The sequence below is a fragment of the Leucoraja erinacea genome, chromosome 34 (assembly GCF_028641065.1).
Source record: "Leucoraja erinacea ecotype New England chromosome 34, Leri_hhj_1, whole genome shotgun sequence".
NCBI classification, from domain to species: domain Eukaryota; kingdom Metazoa; phylum Chordata; class Chondrichthyes; order Rajiformes; family Rajidae; genus Leucoraja; species Leucoraja erinaceus.
In genome coordinates this window covers 3,142,202-3,163,563 of record NC_073410.1, presented here as the reverse complement: position 1 = coordinate 3,163,563, position 21,362 = coordinate 3,142,202, and the positions used below count along the sequence as shown (strand labels likewise).

At 41.5% G+C, this 21,362-nt stretch overlaps 1 protein-coding gene across 1 annotated transcript in view; it reads right to left on the bottom strand.

Annotated features, from left to right (window-relative positions):
* LOC129712906 (2-oxoglutarate dehydrogenase-like, mitochondrial) overlaps positions 1–20,644 on the bottom strand; it is a 47,936-nt gene extending 27,292 nt beyond the window's left edge. The window contains 6 exon segments of the mRNA XM_055661659.1: positions 1,201–1,355; positions 2,895–3,010; positions 8,703–8,805; positions 10,939–11,103; positions 17,643–17,853; positions 20,523–20,644. Coding sequence (XP_055517634.1) covers positions 1,201–1,355; positions 2,895–3,010; positions 8,703–8,805; positions 10,939–11,103; positions 17,643–17,840 — 737 coding nt within the window. The 5' untranslated portion in view covers positions 17,841–17,853; positions 20,523–20,644.
* Positions 20,645–21,362: the final 718 nt, after the last annotated feature.

Sequence of the window (21,362 nt, the reverse complement as noted above, 5' to 3'; positions counted from 1 at the left end):
GAAGATGGAGAGAGAGTAGGGGGATGGCGTCTGCAAGAGGCAGGGTGGGAGGGGTAGTCCAGATAACTATGTGACTCAGTAAGTTTGCAGTAGACGTCTGTCAATAGCCTGTTGTCTATGATGGGAGACTGAGAGATCAAGAAAGGGGAGAGAGGTGCCAGAGACAGTCATGACCAAAGTACCAGCTGCCTCTCGGTTACCTGATTTCTATGAGAAGAGACCAGTCCCATTTTGAGACTGGGACCTAACTAATCTTGCAGGATACTTGCATGCCCCAGGTGGACCTTTGCATTGCTGTGTGACCTCAAAAGGTAATCTGGCTCCCAGAAAAGTCGGCCTTAAAAGATTGATATCGGGGGCCCACAGGTGCACAATATGTTTGTGAAACATTCCTGAAGCAGCCTCATAGCATCTTCCTCACAGCTCACACTGCCACCCAGCTTTGTGTCATCTACAAACTTGGAGATGTTACATTTAATTCCCACTTCTAAATCGTTAATATATATTGTAAATAACTGGGGTCCCAGCACTGAGCCTTGTGGCATCCCACTAGTCACTGCCTGCCATTCTGAAAAAGAACTGTTAATTCCCACTCTTTGCTTCCTGTCTGCCAACCAGTTCTTTATCCATGTCAATACTCTACCCCCAATATCATGTGTTCTAATTTTGCCCTCTAATCTCTTGTGTGGGACCCAGTCAAAGTCTTTTTGAAAGTCCAGATACACCACATCCACTGGCTCTCCCTTATCCATTCTACATGTTACATCCTCAAAAAATTCCAGACATTACAATCAGAGCAGGTTTGATGGGCTAAGTGGCCAACTCCTGTGCTCAATTCATGTGTTATGTTTGAACACAAGTTCCCACAGTATTAGAATAACAAATAACGTGGATTGTTATAAGTTACTCAGTTGAAGCACAATTCACAATAATATCTTGGAGATTATTTTTCATGGATTTTCACTTGGGAGTTCCTGTCTTAAATATACATAGCTAGGAAATTCCAATTGGATTTTATTCATCTCTATACCCATGTTACTTATTAACAATGTCCCGCATTCATTATTTAGTCAATAAAAAGATAAAAGAGGAAAGACCTGCCCATTCACGGCTATGTGGTTTGCGCTATCTTATAACTGATAAGAAAAGCTTGATAACCATAGCAAGGATACTTTCAATATAAAGATATTACGTTCATACCGTGTTGAACGGATCAAACGAGCCAATAGCCTTCTTTTTTCTTTGTTGGTAAACTGCAAGATATTTGGTGTTTCAAACATCTGTCTGATCCACTGGCATTGTTCCACATCATTTATAAACATGTACTCCAAGCCAATATGTCGACAGTAGGCATCCTGAATTTAAAAAAAATTGAAGACCTCACAGATACTCTCCACTTAGTTCAAAGTGAAAGCTGCTTCTTCAGATTCAGATTCAGATTCATTTTAATTGTCATTGTCACAGTACAGAGACAACAAAATGCATTTAGCATCTCCCTTGAAGAGCGACATAGCAAACGATTTGAATAAAAAAAAATAATAAGTGTCCGGGGGCGGGTGGTGATTGGCAGTCACCGAGGTACGTTGTTTAGTAGAGTGACAGCCGCCGGAAAGAAGCTGTTCCTCGACCTGCTGGTTCGGCAGGGGAGAACCTGTAGTGCCTCCCGGATGGTAGGAGGGTAAACAGTCCATGGTTGGGGTGAGAGCAGTCCTTGGCGATGCTGAGCGCCCTGCGCAGACAGCGCTTGCTTTGGACAGACTCAATGGAGGGGAGCGTGGAACCGGTGATGCGTTGGGCAATTTTCACCACTCTCTGCAATGCCTTCCGGTCGGAGACAGAGCAGTTGCCATACCATACTGTGATGCAGTTCAGTCATTTGAATACATTTTAATCATTACATTTGATAACACTGGGTCTTGAATACACTCCTCAAAGCAGCATCAAGTATTGACAAACCATAATAAAGTAATAAAGCTTCTGAAATTTACTTCTGAATGTAGCAAGGAAGGTAACAGAAAGCGAGACACTGCCTAACTTATCAACTTTCATTATGCAAGCCATATCTGTGACTTGCACCCCATTGTTCTGCTGTTTCACTACACAATCTATTCAATAACAGCAGATAGATGAATAGTTTACATCCTTAACTCATAGAGAGGTGTCACACAGAAGTACAAGCGAGGCCTTTGATAAGGTTTTGCGTGTCAGCTGCTCTGAAACGTTCGATTGCATGACATCCAAGGAGAGCTAGCTGCCAGGATACATGGAAGGAAACAGAGGGTGGTGGTGGAAGGTTGGTTCTTGGACTGGAGGCCTGTGCCTAGTGGTATGTCTCAGGGATCGATGCTGGGCCCATGGCTATTTGTGGTTTATATGAACAATTTAGATGAGAATGTGCAAGACATAATTAGTAAGTTTACAGGTGACACTCAAGGAGCTGTTATCGTAGACAGTGATGAGGGTTATCAAAAATTACAGCAGGGTTTTGATTAGCTGAGCAAGTGGGATGAAGAATAGCTAATGCAGTTCAATGCAGATAAGTGTAAGGTGTCAAACGAGGAAGAAAAAACAGGAAAAAACCTTTATAGTGAATGGTAGGGACCTGAGGAGTGTTGTAGAGCAGAGGGATCTAGGAGTACAGGTGCACAGTTCCCAGAAAGTGGCGTCACAGGTAGACAGGGTGATAAAGAAGGCTTTTGGTATATTGGCGATGACAATTACAATCATTTTCCTATGAAGAAGCATTCTCGTAGCATTCTACCATATTAAAGGTGCTGTACAAACATCACATTGTGTGGGTATGTGCGTGTATTATAGGTTTACAGGTGGCTACCAGATTACATGGTGAACCATTTAAGTAATTGAAAATCATTTGCGTTTCATTATGTACTCACCTCTAATCTTTTTATTATTTCACGCAATGAAACTGCAGATTCATTTCCCCCAATGAAGGTCGTTGTAGGTAGTCGGAAAACTTTATCCAAGTCAGATTCACAAAGTCCATAGTTTCCTACAAGATTATGAAAAGACGGTAATAATGAAAGTGCTTTACACAGATTGGATCATCACTGTACAATGGGATTAAAAGACAAAACTATTTAAAAAAGAGTAATGAATATCATGTCAGTGACTTCCAATAAAGACTAATTTCTTACACTGAAATAACCAAAGTTTAAATCAGAAAAGACACATACTATGTTCAAAGGATCCGATATTGTAAATTTACAAATGGATTCTGCACTTTATTGTACACGGCACATAGTGCAAAGTCACTGTGAGAATTTAAGTGGTTCACCAGTGAAAATTCGCTTTCCTTAAACTAATCCAAACAAGAGTTTATTGAAATTGGAAGTTGGTATATACAGTAGGGAAAGGCATTCACTGTATTGCAAGATTGATAACTAAAAGCTCTGTATTAAAACTGAATTACTCATTAAACAATCTATAATATGGCTTACAACATTTATAAACTCCAGCTTATAAACTCTCATGTATGCAGAAAGAAAAATAGCATAGCAACAGATGTTTATAGACAGGCACAAATATTAGCTTTTTGCCATTAAAATGCATTCAATGGACATTTGCATGTTTATGCAAAACACGTGGTGTGTTTGGCTTTTCATTACATTGACAGCTGGTTCTGGCTAGCATACATTTGGTGAATTTTAATTTGCTGTGGATCAAACAGATGGCAAATGTTGAAGCACGTGGCATTCAATAATGCTTTATGCGAAATAATGCATATCAAGGCAAAATAAATATTGAAACCCATTGAATTTTAACCAAACTTAAAAGACGTCACCCTCGTCTAAAAATAAGCTAATTATTTAGAAAGAGTTTTGAGCAACAGTTTTGTATCACAACCTGTAGATACACCAGGATCTGATATTTTTCACAATAGTACTCCAGTGTGGTGGTAAACTGAAATGAATGCAAAGAAATTTGCAAGACTATGAGGAAAAACGAAAACATTATACCTTGTCAGTCCACTGATAAAACAGTATTTGAAAAATTAAACATTTTACCAGAGCATTTTAGTCACAGCATTTGTGACTTTTGTAAAAATAAAAATATAAAATAACACTTAATTTAACATTCAATGTAGTTTGTACAAGCAAATAAATGACTTTGTAATTTCAGAGCAGTTAGATCATAAGAACATTTTGAAATCTTTGCCGATATGGGTCACGGACATAAACTCCACAATAAAAAGACTGACAGCATTACTAAAGATACAAGTTTAAACGTAACCTTTAAAAACTGAATCAGAAAAGTCTTGTTATCATTAGATTTTCATGTAGTCTGACAGGATGAACATATGGCAATTTCAATGTATCAATGTTTTCCTCTTTGTGATAATCATAACAACACTTCGACGAAACTGAGATATTCACTGTGGGGAAAAAGGGTCAAAGATCTAGGAGTTGCAATTTAAAATTCAAAGAATAACCTTGACATCTGTGATATTGAATTTGCATTTTAATTCAAACCTTAATTAAATTTGCTAATACAATATAATCACCTGAAACTTAATAGAACATTGGGAGTTTTTTTTACTTGGAACACCAATTGCTGTACTTTCAAATATACTAATTTGACCACATAGTCAAGTGCAAACTAAAACCTTGAAACATATAAGACATTTAAAACTAATTTAGTATATCAACAATATTTACTTCTGCAACCCTGTGATAAATATAACAGCAAAGCAGATGTAAATTATACTAACTTTCAAAAGAATAACATTATAATTGGCCTTTCACGATACCTCCACTGTACACTTAAGGTTAATGCAAAGCTAAATAAAACCAAAGGAATATAAAAAAGTATTATACTAATTATATGAAATAAACAGATCATGTCAAATTTACAATGGTTTAACACTAGGTCAACCACATATGATATACTTCTGCAGTTTATAAGTATTTGTGCAATTAATGTCACATAGTGGGGTAGAATATTCAATTTAAATCATAAATCTGATATTACAAATCTGCAGCTTATTATCGAAATATTGCAATTTTCATTTGCAGGTTGACAATCTATTCCAGTGTATAGTACTGTGCTTGGCGATGATACAACCATTGTTGGACAAATTATGCATGATATGTCAGAGAATGGAGGGGAGGTCGATCGACTGAGCAAATGCTGTCAGAACAATAATCTTGTTCTCAACGTCAGTAAAACCAAAGAACTGATTGTTGACTTTAGAGTAGAAAGGCTAAGAATCCACAAAGCTTCATCGATGGGATGGAGATGGAGAGCCAAAAGCTTCAAATTCTTCAGTGTGCGTATCTCTAAAGGTCTACCCTGGACATAGCACATTGAATTAAGAAGACTGCAAAAAGAAGTGAACACTGCCTAGTCCATCACAGGTACAGAACTCCCCACCATCATTGCTTCAGAAAAGTGAATCTTAACAAAAAAAAGGAAAGGAAAGGCTGAACTTCAAAACATGAAAAAAAAAAGGTGCAATAAAGCCATACTGTGGAATTGGAAATTGTTTCATTGCAACGGTGAGCAAAAAAGATGTAATATATAGCCCAGGAAAGACAGAATGCTGGTAACTCAACAGGTCAGACAGCATCTCTGGAGAACATGGAAAGATGACGTTTCGTGTCGGGACACTTCTTCATACTGATTATAGGAATGCGAGGAAAGAAAGCCAGAGGTGTGGTATATAATCCAATTCCAACATCAATCTCATTGATATACACAGGAAAAAATATTTGTTGCTTTTGTTACCACGGTGATAGTTTTGCCAAAAATAAATCAGAATATGCCATGCTGAGCTTTTCAATTAATCTGGTCAAATATACTGTACTATTACAAGGCCAAATCGTGCATAGTAAATTGAATACCACTAGTTTGAAACTAATTCATATATATTATCCATATAAACTAATATAATACTTTTTCAATTTAATGTTTCCATGTTATTCCAAGTTTGATAGCTTTAGTGAGCTAAGAGTTAGATTGTATTTCAACCAGCAATAATGTGTCCATCATGCTGATGGTATTGCAACAATGAGTTGGACGTATTTAAAAATACAGACCACAGCTCAATCCGTTTTATTTCCAATTTACTTTAATTCACCTAAAGCTATATCTATATATCCAATGGAACTGCATATCAGGCAGGCCGATTTTATTCACCTCAAGGTCATAAGGAACAAAAATGAAAAATACATATGCGTTGAAAATGCATTTTCATCAAGCATCAAAACGGGATAGAATTTGAGCCTTCACAAAAATAGGGCACAAAAATGGCTGCTGAATTCCCAATTGGTTAATAAAATTCATTCTACACAATAAATAACTATATACCCCTGCAGCCAATTAGTTATTGCACAGATGATTTTGAGTCACGATGCTGTGAGGAAGCAAATGAGGTGAAACAAGCTGGTTAAATTTTACGAGGCCCAAATGACAACTGAGCTAATGATTGCGTGTCCGTTAGAATTACATGCACATACCTTTTAAATTGTATTTGCCATTTATGAAATAGACTGACTGTATATCAACAAAAATTCAAGTACAACCATGTCTTTAGTCAGAAGGTGGTGAATCTGTAGAATTTGTTGCCTCAGAAGTGGATATTTTATCAGCAGAGATAAATAGATTCTTGATTAGTACCAATGTCACAGGTCATGGGGAGAAGGCAGGAGAATGGGGCAAGGATGAAGAGATAGATCAGCCATGATTGAATGGTGGAGTAAACCTGATGGGCCGAATGGCCTAATTCTGCTCCTATCACATATAATCTTATGAAATCTAAGTAAAATGGTGTTCAACAAACCTATAGTAACTGAAATAAAATATTGCCTTAAAAACTCATTGTCAAAGGAAATAAAGCTCTGCAAAGTACTGACTTAACACAACTAAAATTAAATTTGATTCAAATGGAGAAAATAAAAGGTGCCATTAACAAAAAAATCTTAATTCTTATTAATGTAGAGTTGTGCAGTCTTTTTATCAATGAGGTGATAAACAGGTGAAGTGTTGGCAGATGGAATTTCATCCCAACAAGGTGAAAGAGTACAGAGAAGATTTAGAAATATTTGCAGGATTTGAAGGCCTGAGCTTTAGGGAATGGTTGGGCAGACTCGGACTTTATTCCTTGGAGTTCAGGAGGATGAATCAAAGTGTTTAACATCACAAGGGGAATAGATTGGGTGAATGCATAGTCTTTTACCCAACGTAGGGGAATCAAGAACCAGATGACATAGGTTTAAGGTGAGAGGAGAAAGACAATAGGAACCCAAGGCACAACTTTTTCCACACAATATGGGTGGGTATATGGAACAAGCTGCTATAGGAGGTAATCAAGTGGGACTAGTATTAATGGAGCATCTTGGTTGGAACGGGCAAGTTGGGCTGAAAGGCCTGTTCAGATTCAGATTCAGATTCAATTTTAATTGTCATTGTCAGTGTACAATACAGAGACAACGAAATGCATTTAGCATCTCCCTTGAAAAGCGACATAGCAAACGATTTGAATAAAAAATAATAAGTGTCCGTGTCCGGGGGGGGGGGGGGGGGGGGGGGGGGGGGGTGGTGATTGGCAGTCACCGAGGTACGTTGTTGAGTATTGTATGACTATACAACTAGCACCCAAGTGCTAGATGATGGATTTTGAGAATTACAAATAGGGGTAGACCATATACATTAAATGGTAGGGTGCTAAGGAATCTTGATGAACAGGGGGGGGACCTTAGGGTTAAAGTTCATGGCTCCCTGAAAGTAGCAGCACAGGTCGATAAAGTACTGAAGGAGGAATATGGCATGCTTGCCTTCAAAGATCTGGGTGTAGAATATACAAGTGCAGATGTTATGTTGCAACTTTCCAAACACCGATTAATCTAATCGTACAGAGGATTTTATGCAGTAAAGATCACCACACTGAAGGTATGATATGATTGCATTGGAGAATGTCGAGGAAACTTATCAGGATGTCACCTGGATTAGAGGATCTAGTTGTGGGGAAAGATTTGATAGGTTGGGGTTGTTTACCCTAAGAGGCATAGATTGGATGGAGAGTCAGATTTATTTAACCATGGTAGGGTTATTAAAAACAAGAAGGCATGGGTTTAATGTGGTTTTAAAGGGATTTCACAGTAAAGTTTTATTTTTACAAACAGCAGTTATCTGGAACATGCTGCTGTTGAAGGTGGTGGAACGGATACAATCACAACATTGAAGCAACATTTATTCAGGAACTTAATAGGCATAGTGATTAGATTTAGTTTTAGTTTAGAGAGATAGTGCAGAAACAGGCCCTTTGGCCCGAGTCTGCACCGAACAGCGATCCCCGCACATTAACACTACCATACACACTACGAACAATTTACATTTACACCAGTCCAATTAACCCTACAAACGTGCACGTCTTTGGAGTTCAGGAGGAAACTGAAGATCTCAGAGAAAAACTACGCAAGTCGCGGGGATAATGTACAAACTCTGTACAATCACCCGTAGTGATCGAATCCAGGTCTCTGGCGCTGTAAGGCAGTAGCTTTACTGCTGTGCCACCGTGCCACCCAAGAGGAAATGCATGGGGACCTAAATGAGGCAAATGCGATTAGTGTAGATGAGCACAGAGGTCAGCATAAATGTGGTGGGCCAAAAGGTGCGTTTTTGTGCTGTACATTTCTATGACTCTAATGGAAAAAAATTAACTTGTATAATCAACTAATCCTCACCAAGTTTATCCATGGAAGTAATTAAATCAATTGGAACACACGAGTCCAGGTCTGCATCTAGGATTCCCAATGGATCCAGCTGAGCCACAGTATGCCCACGGATCTGCAAAAGGAAATTGTAGGGTAGGGGTGGAGAAGGAGGCAACCTTTACAATTATGCAGTTTTACCACTTCAGCAGGTTGAATAGAATCTATACAACTTAGGTCATACATGGGTCTCCTAAATCAGGAGTTTAAGGTTTGCCTTCAAACCCATGTGTACTATAAAATTTAAAAGCAACTTTCCACTAAACTACATATATTGCAAATATTGGACACCAATACACCTTGATATTCTGATTCAAGACTAATCCAATGAGACAACAACACAAAGAATTTGCCATTTTCACACCTCCATACCCGCAATCTTCAAACATAACAAAGAGCTCAACAAGAAATATAAGCATAAATACTGAATCATCATGGCAATTGGGATGATTCCTAAGTTACCATTGGTTGTGAACACACGATTCATGTTGCAAAGTTTCAACAATGGGGACATACTTTCACCAAATGCCAAGTAATCCAGGACATGCCCTGAAGCACCACTATGTTTATAAGGACAGAAATTAACCCTGAAACACACTACTATTCCTGTACTTTGAATATTTAAATACATTTTAAATAGTACTTTAAATAAAACATACAATATTTACAAAATTACACAACAAATTTGATTGTGGGCAAACCTAATAACAGAATATTTATAATCCAAGAATTAAAAAACTTTGATGCTGCATCATTGTTTGAAACTCAATCATTGCAACAATTAGCTATATTCAAAAAAAAAATTTGTGCATAATTAAGGCAAGAAAAATAAACAGCACCGTAAAACTCTCCCCTAGTAATACTCAATATTAGTCATCCAATTTATACAGATGAAGCAAAGGTTCGATTTACATGATGGGATTTAGATATAACGTACACAAAGCTCGTGCTAGTTACTTACTGTTACTGAACAGTTTAATAGTTTACACTTGCTGGATCACATTTCAACTTAAACATTCAAGGGTTAGCAAAAACAACAGTGGAAAATTTTGCAAATTTAAATATCACCATGAGCTGAGAGGAAGCGTTGCAGTAAGTCTCAAAGAGCTAAAAGGTTTATATTAATGACTGAAAAAACACACATTCTTGGTACAACTAATTGATTCTGAACTTGCGACCCCAACTGCTAAATTCCATCATACTTGCAACAACTTCATCTGGTTTTTAATTTCATTGTATTTAAATAGAATGCATACTTAGCTGTGCCAGTCTACTGCAATTGTGCCTAACAGCTCCAAACCGATTTAATTCAGAATAATTCCATGCACTCATGGATGAACAATGCACCCAATCTGCATATATAACATCTGGTTGGAACATGAACATCTATACCTCCTTCTCCAACAATGTGGCAGCCTCATATCTATGCAATGCAAATCTCTTGTGCTTTTCAACATTGAAGTTTTACGGTGTAAGTTGGAAATGCAGAATTCCCTTTGTAGTTCTCCCCAACCGCATACCTATATATTTTTTTAACATTCACACATTGTAGCATGTTCTAACATTCTTCAAATAAATTTTGCTTGCGACAGAGAATAATATTCCCTGTTGTAGCTGGATGATGTTCTCACTGTAGAGTGCTGAGCTAGCAAGCGTGTCAGTTTCAAACTCGGAGGTGGAGCGGGAGCAGTGTGAATTTAAAAAAAGGAGCCGTTGGGAATAAATAAAATAGGTCAATGGGAATAAATAAAGTAGGGATTCAGGATCACGCGATGTGCGGTGGCTGCACACCACCACCCCTACCCATTTCACCTACATTCCTTCCTCTGGATTCACAATTCACATTTCTTTCCTTATCTCACAGCTTTTGGCCTTTATCCAAACATCTGATTATCAAAAAACCCTCACCTGTTTTCACCTATCACTTGCCAAGTTTGTTCTGCCCCTCCTCTCTGCCAACTTCTTTGCTGCTTCCTCCACCCACAATGAATCTAAAGAAGGCTTCCAATCCAAAATGTCACCTATCCATGTTCTCCATGCTGCCTGAACTGTTGTATTACTCCAGCACTTTGTCTTTTTCTGTAAACTAGCATCTGCAGTACCTTGTTTATGCAAAAACTTCAGTTGTGTTCCATTTTGGCAAGAACTGTCAATTGAGTCTGAGCAATTTTTAAAGCTCAAACAGCCATTCAACACAGAGAAAGCTTACCTGATATGTTCTTATCAATGACTGTACTGCGAGATGATCTTCAATCAGTTTCTCAACTTTTGCGGTAGTTTGTGTTCTCCCTTGACTCTGAACTTGAAGGGGTGGGCTGTCTGACGATGTTCCTGGTGCCATCATATTGGAATTTTTGAAAAATGTATCCCAGGACTACAAGGAAAAGTTTAAAAAAAACAATGTAAAATACATTTAAAACACATTGACGCATTTAAAATACATTCAAAGTGATTGTACTTTAGCTTTTATTTGCATTACTTCAGAATCTTTGCACCATTCTGCTGTTTTGCATTTGTCATATTTATTGTTATATCTATAATTTGTGTATTGCGCACTCTAAGCTTCACATGAACAATAAATATCAGTGCACCCTGGTGTATATAACAATGAACTAATCTGAACTGTAACTTATTTACACCAAGAAGTGGTGTCCAAGAAAAATTCTTAAATACTTGCAGAAAAAAGTTAGCTCCACTACAATGTAAATATATCACATCACCAGCATAATTATCAGGATTCGTGGTTGCCGATCTCAAAGCAGAACAATAATCATGCAGCACACTGCCTACAATATTTGTTTTGATGTTAACAATCAATGGAACTAATTTACCCAAGAATTCTTCAACTGCAAACCTGTAGCGTATCACAATATCAACCTTTTCCAAGAGAAGGGTTGATGAGAAACACAAGTGAGATAAAGTTGTATCCATTTAATTATATCAACTTACAATTAATGAAGACCTGTAAATTGATGCAAACCAACAGCACTGCCTCAAATGTCCCTGAACTCAACAAATTATTATATTTTAAGACAGCAAAGCACCACTGCAATAAAAGTACATGGCACATGGCAACAGGCCTGTGTGGTACTTAACATGGATGGATTCAGGTAGAACCTTAGGCTGATGATTTATCACTGCCTGGCCCTTGAGGCACATTCTGATCCTTAATTCAGTCTTAAGCAGACTCATCTAACCAAGCTTCCAAATTTTGGAGAAGTTCACCTTTGTGCATCGTCATCTCTCAAAATCCAGTGACAAAAACTTCCTACTGCTAACAAGAACACAGAAGCAGCAGCAGGGGGGGAAATGAGCAAATTCACCATAGAGCAAACAACAGTGAAAAACACCAAAGGTACAAGATGGGTCCGACACAGTACTGGACAAATAGCCAAACTAGAACCAAAGAGGTTGAAAATACATAAAGGTAGACAAAAATGTTGGAGAAACTCAGCTGGTGAGGCGGCATCTATGGATCGAAGGAAATAGGCAATGTTTCGGGCCGAAACCCTTCTGCCTCACCCGCTGAGTTTCTCCAGCATTTTTGTCTACCTTAGATTTTCCAGCATCTGCAGTTCCTCTTAAAAATACATACAAGTTGGGGCTATAAATTTGTTAAATATGTATGGAGTTGACATTAATTTTAGAATGGGCGTCCAAATGTGGATCAGTAAAATGCCATAACCAAACTGAAACTTTGATTTTTGCAACCTTTTTGTTTAAATATTTCACCCATATGGAACACAGTCACTATATGTAATCTTAATCAAACTATCATTCAAAGAAATTGATTTTATTTGCTGTTTAAATTATATTTTATTTACCTTTTAAAAAGTAATAAATTTCCAAATGAAGAGATCTAATTTAGCTGCATTTAGTTGTAGGACCAAGGAGCATACGTTCTCCAGCAATGTGATCAACTTTCCTCTAACAACAAAAAACTTACATTTTATGGGCAGGCCACTACTGCACAGTAATTTAAAAAAAAAAATACTAAACATGAAATCAAAAGTTACTCGTAATGTGAAGCTGAAATCAAAAGCAAAATGGCATAGAAAACCATAGCTCTGTAAATTGCTTTCTCTCAAGTGCTTTGGCAATTTCCTCTTAAAACTGCTGATTGCCCATTTCCTTAGCCCTTACCCCCTCAACTGCATGTCCTGACCACATAACCCCTTGCGCATCCTCAACAATTTTAAATTTAGTTTACATTTGTCCTGCTCCTTGAAGCATTAATTAATACGAATAGCTCCCTGTTGGTTATTTTCCAAAAGAATCAATTTTATCCAACTCCATCAAATTTCTGGTACCAAGGAAAATCTAATTTTTAAGTCTAACCTTGTGGCTGAAATTCCACATTTCTGGAGTTTTCCCCCAGTTTATCTTTTCTATGCTCTCTCTGGAACTTTTACAGCCCTCCAAAGTGTGATGGCATAAACTGGTTGCAAGGTAACCCGTCTTTTTATAACTGGTGGTTTCAACATAACCACATTTCTGCTTTTCATGCCTTTTGTAACAAATTTGCCACATTGTAACAAAATTGCATATTTTTTACTGAATCACTCGTCTCATAAATTTAACCTAAAGATTCATGACTTTCAGCATGTTACATTTCCAAACCAGGAGGATCCAACTTTTAATTTTCCCCTTATGAAATGATCATAACATTCAATTCCATCTACTGAACAAGCCTGCTGACACCTCCTCCTCCTCAATCCCACTGCCAGATCAAGTATGAATGCCACAACATTCATGACACTGCTTGAACACGTGAGAAATCATTGTGGTAAGCTTCCAGCAAATTATAATGTTACTTAAATATACACACCTCTTTGTTTGAACATTGAAACAAATCCATAGTATGAGCTGTTATATATTTTATCAGTTTGTTGAACCAATTTATGTACTTAAACACTTGAAATTACACAAAAACAAATATCAGATGTGGCAAGTTAAAATAAATAGGCTTGCCTATCTTAAATGTATTGTTTAAAGTTAAAAGAATACATATTTATCAGCAGAGAAAGTAGACGATAAACTGAAAAGCAAATACTGCAATTACTGGAAAAGTGAAAGCAAAAGAAATACTAAGCAAAGATAAGGGCCTGTCCCACTTGGGCGTCATTTGCGCATCATTTACGCGACATAATTTACGTGTCACCACGCACGAGTTCTCCCAAATCACCAGATCACAGTGCTGGAAATCTGTGAGAAACCTAGGCTCGGAGTCACAGCCAAAGAGAAGCATCATAATTCGGAATTATTTCAGGAGACACAGCAAGTTTCTTAAAGGAAGGTGGGATTATTGATAGTTTATTGCCGAATGACTCGTAAGGAATTATTTCACAATCTAATTCTATTTATTTCCTGATGCATGTCCCGAACTTTTCTATTTTGAAATTCTTGCTTTGCTTCAGCACAACAGAACATAGTAGGCATGACTACAGAACAGATCAGTGCGTCCATATACGATTGTATAAATATATACACACACACACACACATGAATAAATAAACTGATAAAGTGCAAATAACAGATAATGGGTTATTAATGTTCAGAGTTTTCTCCGAGCCAAGTTTAATGCCCTGATGGCTGTGGGGAAGTAGCTATTCCTGAACCTTGTCGTTGCAGCCTTCAGGCTCTTGTACCTTTTTCCAGAAGGTAGCAGGAAGATGAGTGTGTGGCCAGGATGATGTGGGTCCTTGGTGACGCTGCCAGCCTTTTTGAGGCAGCGACTGCGATAGATCCCCTCGATGGAAGGGAGGTCAGAGCCGATGATGGACTGGGCAGTATTTACTACTTTTTGTAGTCTTTTCCTCACCAGGGCGCTCAAGTTGCCGAACCAAGCCACGATGCAACCAGTCAGCATGCTCTCTACTGTGCACCTGTAGAAGTTAGAGTCTTCCTTGACAAACCGACTCTACGTAATCTTCTCAGGAAGTAGAGGCGCTGATGTGCTTTCTTAATACCAGCATCAGTGTTCTCAGATGAGGAAAGATCTTCAGAGATGTGCACGCCCAGGAATTTGAAGCCCTTGATTCTTTCAACCATCGACCCGTTGATATAAACGGGACTGTGGGTCCCCATCCTACTCCTTCCAAAGTCCACAATCAGTTCCTTAGTTTTGCTGGTGTCGAGGGCCAGGTTATTGTGCTGGCAACATATGGACATTCGCTCGATCTCACTTCTCTACTCTGACTCATCCATCAGTGATGCATCCCACAACAGTGGTGTTGTCAGCGAACTTGATGATGGAGTTCGCACTATGACTGGCTACGCAGTCATGAGTATAGAATGAGTACAGCAGGGGGCTGAGCACGCAGCCTTGAGGTGCTCCCGCGCTGATTGTTATCGAGGCCGACACATTTCCACCAATACGAACAGACTGTGGTCTGTGTATGAGGAAGTCGAGGATCGGTATTTCTCACTTAAATGCAATGGAGCAATACTACACAGAAACTGGATTTTTGAAAATCAGTGTTTTGCACGCAACTTCATGCATTCTCAAATATCATTATGGAATACTGAAAATCAGTACTACTGAAATGCGAAACCATTTTTAAAATGTGAATTTATAATTCTTGATTTTGATTCCATAACATAAAAAATATATATACATAAATTTCGCAATTCATCTTATAGTTTACCAAACAATCAAACATGCTGGCATGATGCTGCATAATCATCGGGTGCTCCTGGATGTGTATTGCCATTTACCCCTACTACTAATGCAAAGGCATTAGTTGGCCTTAGCCTACATGCCATTCCTGGTTCCACGAATATAGCACCTCAGACCAGTTTATCTAGCATGGCAGTCCTCAGTTTGTTAATGCTGTCAAAGCATGTCTCATTCCACAGTACACTGATGTAGGTGGCCCTACTTCTACCTCTTCTTGCAGTGCCACGTTTGGTCTCCCGAAGTGTGACTTTATCCGCAGTACACTGATGTAGGACTGTGTCATTCCGCCTACTGTTGGTAGCCCGACTTCTCTTCTTGCAGTGCCAAACGTTTGGTCTCCCGAAGTGTGACTTTATCTTTCCAAATGGCAAAGTCATAGTGTTCAGGCAAGTGCAGCCACGCTGTCCAAGGAACTGGGTCATTCCGCAGGTGACGGGTGACACGCCTGATATTGCCATTTAGCCAGAATTCATGTTTTCTTCTTTTCCAAGAATTGCAGTGCCCTGTTTGGGCAAAGTCATAGTGAATGTGGATTAAGGTGTGAGACAGGGATTTGGAAGTCCTGGTCTTTGCAGACAGCTTTAGCCATACTGTGAATCGAACACATTTTCAAGTTCCATTTTCCATCGAGAATGGGTAACTGTGCATTCCAATCCTCAATCATCACTTTGACATTTCCAGCGCAGTCATGGCAAAGTCATAGTGAATGATACATTGAGAAGGCAATCAATAGCAATAGACCCGGCCGAAGTAGCCTGGTGTTGGTCACGGCCGCTGTGGAGTCAGTCCCTTCCCGTTTCCTGGCCCGGCGATGGGAGAACTGTCTCCCTGACTGCCCGGCGGCAGCGGACCACTCTATGGCCACCACGTTGACCGACGGCGAGGCTCCGACACCGCGGATGGAGGCGATGCACCATTCTGGGAGACACCGCAGCCCCGGGACCGGAAAAGTGGACACTCCTTTTTTCCCCACAAATCATCCTGCGGGTCGGATTGGATCATTCGCATGTAGTTGAACATCACCGATAAAAAATCAAACAGCTTCCCCCTCCCGCAACCCAACACAATATTTCACGGTCCCGACTCACCCAAACTAGGCCCGGGGCGTCGAGGCGGTGCATTGAAAATGGTGGCGTCTAATCCCGCCCACTGCACGCGCACGGAGAGACGGAGTCATTTTACGTCGCTACCGCGTCCCGCGGGCTGATTTTTGTTCTTCTTGGGATTTGTTTTTATTCCGGAAAAGGGGGGGTGGGGGTGTGCCCACACACAACGCACCCACCCCCTCCCCCCCACAGAAGTGGGATCAAATGGAATCTTAAAGAAATTTAAACACATGGAGGAAAACTGTAAATCAAACATGGGAGAAAATGGCAACCAATGACCACATCAGACTAGCATACTAGGTGAGCAAGAGTTGATATCTCCCGAAATAGATCTTGTGTCGGGAGCTTGCGGCAAAGTGGAAGGAAAATGCCTCCACACAAACATTTCAAAACAACCTGAAGAGACGTCTTTCTGGGCAAGGAGTAATCCCAAGATTATGATGCAAATGGCTCAGAACAAGGCTCACTGGCAGATCCTGACAAGATCAGTGTAATACAGTTTCAAATGAAAGCAACAAAGAGATCTCTAGGCTTTATGTGAAAGGCACCAAAGGTCCACACTGTCAAGCATCACACCCTTAGTACAGCTAACTCTAAATCAAGGTTCAAACTTCAGAATTACGTGAGGAACCACAGATGACATTTGTGACAACGCCATCAACAACCAAAAGAATAAGGAAGCTCGAAGGTAGTCATTCCAGAGATGGCATAGAGGTTTTCTCTAATTCTGAGATCGTCCAATGTCATTTTATGTTTCACTGCTTAAGATATGATACAGCACACTAATCCACATTGCTCATAATGACCCAGACTATATTGAAACTCATGTCATCTTACAGTCTCATATAATTAACAAAACTGCTCAGCATAAAAATATCAGCAACACTAACATCACTCTGGGTCTCGGAAAGTTCAGTTACAACTTAATAGCTGATGTCAATAAGGAACCTGTAAGGTGCCTCAAGACATTGGTTTTCCCCAATATAAATGAATTCCTCAAGTTTGTGTGAAACTAATTAATAAAGCATGTTTATCAACGCATCCCTCAAGTTACCTGAAACTTCTCAATAGCAAATGCATTCAAGGAAATAGACTTTATTTACTTAGGATATCAACAGCAAGTCTTACCTTATGTACACTCTTTGGATTTTCAAGCCAGGCATAATACATTTCCTCAAGATAATTTGAATTACTTCCACTCAGGAAAGGTTCTGAAGTTACAGGCATGCTGTAAAACCTATGCTGAAATACAGCTGCATTATTCCGAGCAAATCTTTTGATAATCTGCGGTTTAAATTTTGCAACTAAAGTCGTCAGTCGAATCATGATTAATTTCCACCTAAAATAAATCAAAAGGTTTATAATTATAAAATTAACTTGTCTCACTCATTGAATAACAAACTTACTTCTCCCCACCATGTTGTTTTCTATTCCATCCTCCTAATTAATGGTAATAAAGCCAGGAAAGGTCAGTGTAAGACATCTAATTTTTTCTTCCAGTTATGGTATCACTCATACTTCTATGCACAGGAATGTGCACTGTTAGGGCATTCATAACAACAAGCTGAGATACGTAACCAATATGAATCTTCAATGCACAATATGAATTAACCATGAATTACAGTTTCCAGGGTGAAAATAGACCCAAACTTTTATTTCCCTGGAGCTTGCAATCAATTTGCCTATTAATTCCAGATTAAATAGATTCTGGATTCCAGATTCACTCATAACAAACTTAATCTGTATATTATATGTTGTGTGTATGTGAAATCAGGAATGCCAACTTGAATTTTGCAGTGACTTCAAGGCAATGGTTGATGTAAACATCACTTTTGCAGTTAAGATGGTATTAAAAATGATCCTGTGCTCCATGTAATGCATGTGAGGTTTATTTAGGGAGTAATTAATTTAGACCACAAATCCATAAAGAGATCCTTTAACAAAATAAACAGGCACAAAACCCGTATCTAATAAAACCAGGAAAAGGTGAATCAATTCAAAGTAACTTTTATACCAAAGCACTTCACCATTGAGTTATCAAAGAAAAAAACAAATACTGCGCCAGCTGAAGAAATATTGGAGATAAACACAAACTGCTGGAGTAACTCAGTGGGACAGGCAGCATCTCCAGAGAGAAGGAATGGGTGATGTTTCGGGTCGCGACACTTCCTCAGAAATATTGGGGCAGATGACCCAAAACAATCAAATAATTCGATTTTAAGTATCCTAAAGGAAAAGATAGGAGGTGTCAATGGTGGAACAATTACAAGTAGAGATGAGCAAGATTAGAAATGGGCACCACAGAAAGTTGTAGATCATTGAAAAAGGGAAGGAGATAAGCAACAGCAACATTGGAGGTGTTACAGCATCTTGGTAGTTTGTCTATCACTGATACAGCGAAAAGGATGAGAACACAGAACTGGAGCTGCATAATTTTTGGAAGGATGTAGACCACAAATATCAGTAAATGTTTGAGTAATAAATAGAATTAAATGAAGACAATATCCTGGAAAGTTATAGACCACACATTCCAGTAAAGGGAAAGGAAACAGATAGAATTGGAGGGAGACAAAAATGCTGGAGAAACTCAGCAGGTGAGGCAGCTTCTATGGAGCGAAGGAAATAGGCAACATTTCGAGCCGAAACTGGAGGGTTGCAAACCAAAGATGCAGAAAAAAGGATGAGTAATATATAAGATACTGAAGAAGGATCCCAACCCAAACCATCGCCTGTGCTTGTTCTCCAGAAATGCTGCCTGACCAATGAGTCACTCCTACATTTTGATCTATCTTAAGTAACACATAGATGTCACAAATATCTGGGATGGGTGGAGATTGCCTATAAAGGGAAGGGTGTAGTCGGGAAAGCACACAATAGTTTGCTTTTATAAATGTGAGTGCGTCTGAAACCAGATCCAGTTTGACCGAGCACAGGGGCGAGGGTTTTGGAGACCACTCGGGATGGGGGTAGCAACTGGGGTGATTGCATCTGATGGGATAGAGAGAGAGAGAAAGGGGGGGGGGGGGTGTGCATCAGGGATAGAGAGGGACAGAGGGAGCTGGGTGGGAGGTGCTTGTGTCTGGAGGATAGAGAGGGGCTGAGGGAACTATGTGGGGGTGATGCAGTCGGTAGGGCGCGAGGGGTAATAATGTCTAGGGGGTGTAGTGATTGTGTCTGGTGGAGATGAGGTTGGGGGGGGGTGGTATCTGGGGAGGGGGGGGGAAGGTGGTGGCTGAGGAGGGTGGGGGGGGTTTGGGGTGGGGGGGTGGGATGAGGTTTGGGTGGGATGGGGGGGGGGGGGGGGGGGTGAGGTTGGGTGGTGGGGGGGGGGGGGGATGGGGAGGGAGGGGTGAGGGGGGGGGGGGGGGTTGGGTGGGGGGGTGGGGGGGTGGGGGGGTGGGTGGGGGGATGAGGTTGGGGGGGGATGGGTTTGGGGTTGGGGGGGGGTGGGTTTGGGGGGGGGGTGAGGTTGGGTGGGGGGGGGGATGAGGTTGGGTGGGGGGATGGGATGAGGGGGGGGTGGGGGGGATGAGGTTTGGGGGGTGGGGATGAGAGGTTTGGGGTGGGGGGGGGATGAGGTTGGGGGGGGGGATGGGGGAGGTTGGGGGGGGGGGGGATGAGGTTGGGATGAGGTTGGGGGGGGGGGGGGGGGGTGAGGTTGGGTGGGGGGGGGATGAGGTTTGGGGGGGGGCGTTGGGGGAGGGGGGGGAAGGAAGGCGCGGCTGCTGCTGCTGCTGGTCAGGGCGGTGCCGATGGACTGCGGGCTGTCAGCCCCGCGGCAGGATGAACAACTGCCGCCCGCCCACCACGGAGACCGGACTTGGGGGGGGGGGGGGGGGGAATCACAGAGGAATGGGGAGCGGGAAGGCGGCCGGACACCGGGGACCCCACACCCCGAGCTGAGATCGCGGTGGGCGGGGGGTAAGGAGAGGCCGGGACGGAGGGCCCAGCGCCGGGGGTGGGGGACGACGAGTTGCTCCTCCCCCTCCCCCCGGGCCCGGCGCTCACCGGCCTGGGCCTGTCCCTGTCCCTGTCGCCGCTCCCGCTCCCGCTCCCGCCGCCACCGCCGGCCGTTGGCCCGGACCCGCCGCTCGCGCTCCTCGGCTGCAGCCCCGCCCGCGGGGAGACAGAGAGAGACGCCCACGTGACCGCGTCTGTTGGCTGTTGTCCTCCCTGTCACGTGACGTTCCAACCGCCGGTCGGGTCACGTGGTCTCCCCACCACCAGGTACACAGGTGAGTCTCTCCTTACCCCCACACCAGGTAAATAGGTGTGTCTCTCATACCCCTCACCCCCTGCAGGTACACAGGTGAGTCTCTCTCTCTCTCCCCCCACACCAGGTATATAGGTGGGTCTCTCCCCACCCCCCCACACCAGGTATATAGGTGTGTCTCTCCCCCCCCCCGCACCCCCTGCAGGTACACGGGTGGGACCCCCCTCCGACCCCCTCCCCACACACCAGGTATATAGGTGGGTCCCCCCTCCCCCCCTCCCTCCCCCCTCCCCCTATAGGTGGGTACACAGGTATATAGGGTCTCTCTCCCCCCCCCCCCCCCCCCCCACCACCCACCAGGTATATAGGTGGGTCTCTCCTCCTGGGACCCCCCCCACCCCCACACCGCACCTCCTCCAGGTACACAGGTAAGTCTCCCCCCCCGCCAGGTACACAGGTGAGTCTCTCTTACCCCCACAATAAGTTTAATTTGACACCCCACTATATAGGCCATTTTGGGTCTCTCTTGTTACCCCCACCCCCTCCAGCTACACAGGTGGGACTCTCTTCCTCTTCTCTTCCCCACCCCACCTACTGCTAGACCTTGTGCACAATGATGATTTGGAATCCCAGAT